General features: G+C 37.9%; 1 protein-coding gene across 1 annotated transcript; it reads left to right on the plus strand.

The window, feature by feature from the left end:
- Positions 1 to 59: 59 nt before the first annotated feature.
- On the plus strand, positions 60 to 904 carry LOC108357180 (trichohyalin-like). The gene is made up of 2 exons (XM_017608274.1): positions 60 to 156; positions 213 to 904. Exons 1-2 carry the CDS (start codon positions 60 to 62, stop codon positions 902 to 904), a joined length of 789 nt encoding a protein of 262 aa, XP_017463763.1.
- Positions 905 to 1,284: the final 380 nt, after the last annotated feature.

Raw genomic sequence — 1,284 nt, forward strand, 5'->3', positions numbered from 1 at the left:
AAGCTGAAGTCAACTACTACGCCAACCAGGTGCGCTTCATCACAGAGAAGAAGGAAGGAATGATCGACTTTGAAAATGTTACACTTAATTCGCTGATCATTGAGCTTCGCCGCCGTGGCTACGACAGCAATCCTGTTGATCAATTTAACGAAAAAGGTAACATTAAAACAAAAAATTTTTGTTAAAATTCTAATAGCCAATTTACTTTTCAGCAAGTGATTACTCGTACTTATTAAGTCTTCCCATAAGTTCATTTTCAGAAGATGGTTTTGAAGCACTCATCAAAACAAGAGATGGAAAACGTGAAAAATTGTCTCAACATCGTCAAATCACACCAGAACGAATGTGGATTAGGGATTTGATGAAATTCATTCAAAAGTTCAAAGAAGAAGAAGAAGAGGAAAATAACTTAATGAACTCGCTGCTTCAACCTGACCATTTACCGGCTGAAAATGGAGAGAAAATTGAACCAGAAACTTTGACTGAAAAACAAGTTAACAAGCATCTAGGACTGGCTGATACCAGATGGACTAATAATGAAGTGCGTAAGTACAAAAGGCGCACAAGTCAAGTTTACCGCGAAAAGAAACAAGAATACGAACGCATGTACCGTGAAAAGCACTCAGATCGTGTTCGGGAAGCTAAGCGCAAATACGCGGAAAAAACTCGAGAACAGAAACGAAAAAAAGAACTTGAACGTTATTACAAGAATAGAGAGGCCATTCTGGAGAAGCGACGCAAAACACTGGATCCTGAAAAAGTGCGAGAATACAATCAAAAGTACCTTGAAGAAAATTTCGCTGAAATTCGCGAAAAGCAGCGCATCTATCGTGAAAAGAACCGAGATCGCATCAACGCTCAACAAAAACGCCGTTATCATGAAGCAAAAGGCCAGAAAAAATAACTTCTTCAGTCAGCTCTATTTCATAACTTTTTTTCTAATTTCATACTTAACCTTTTAAATGTTTTTTGTTTATAAATCACTAGTTTGAACACCGATTGACATAACCTTTTGTTTACATTTTGCCTTTTCTCTCCTCTCAGCGCTGCTGCTCTACTGCTCTTTTTCTCTCTGCTGCAACTAGCACTGCGTTGCGTTGCAGTTTTTGACTTCTCTATTGACTTTTTTTGGTTATTTCTTTGTAAAAATTTCTAAAATTTACTAAAAATAGTTAAAATTAAAAACCTTTAATGGGTTTCTCAGCAAACTTGCAGTTAATCTTGTACTCGCCTGGGGCGGGTGGGACATACGTCACGCCTACCGTGCCGTCTTTGTTGTCTTTG

The sequence above is a fragment of the Rhagoletis zephyria genome, unplaced genomic scaffold (assembly GCF_001687245.7).
Source record: "Rhagoletis zephyria isolate East Lansing unplaced genomic scaffold, Rhagoletis_zephyria_1.1 Rzeph_scaffold_71781, whole genome shotgun sequence".
Lineage (NCBI taxonomy): Eukaryota > Metazoa > Arthropoda > Insecta > Diptera > Tephritidae > Rhagoletis > Rhagoletis zephyria.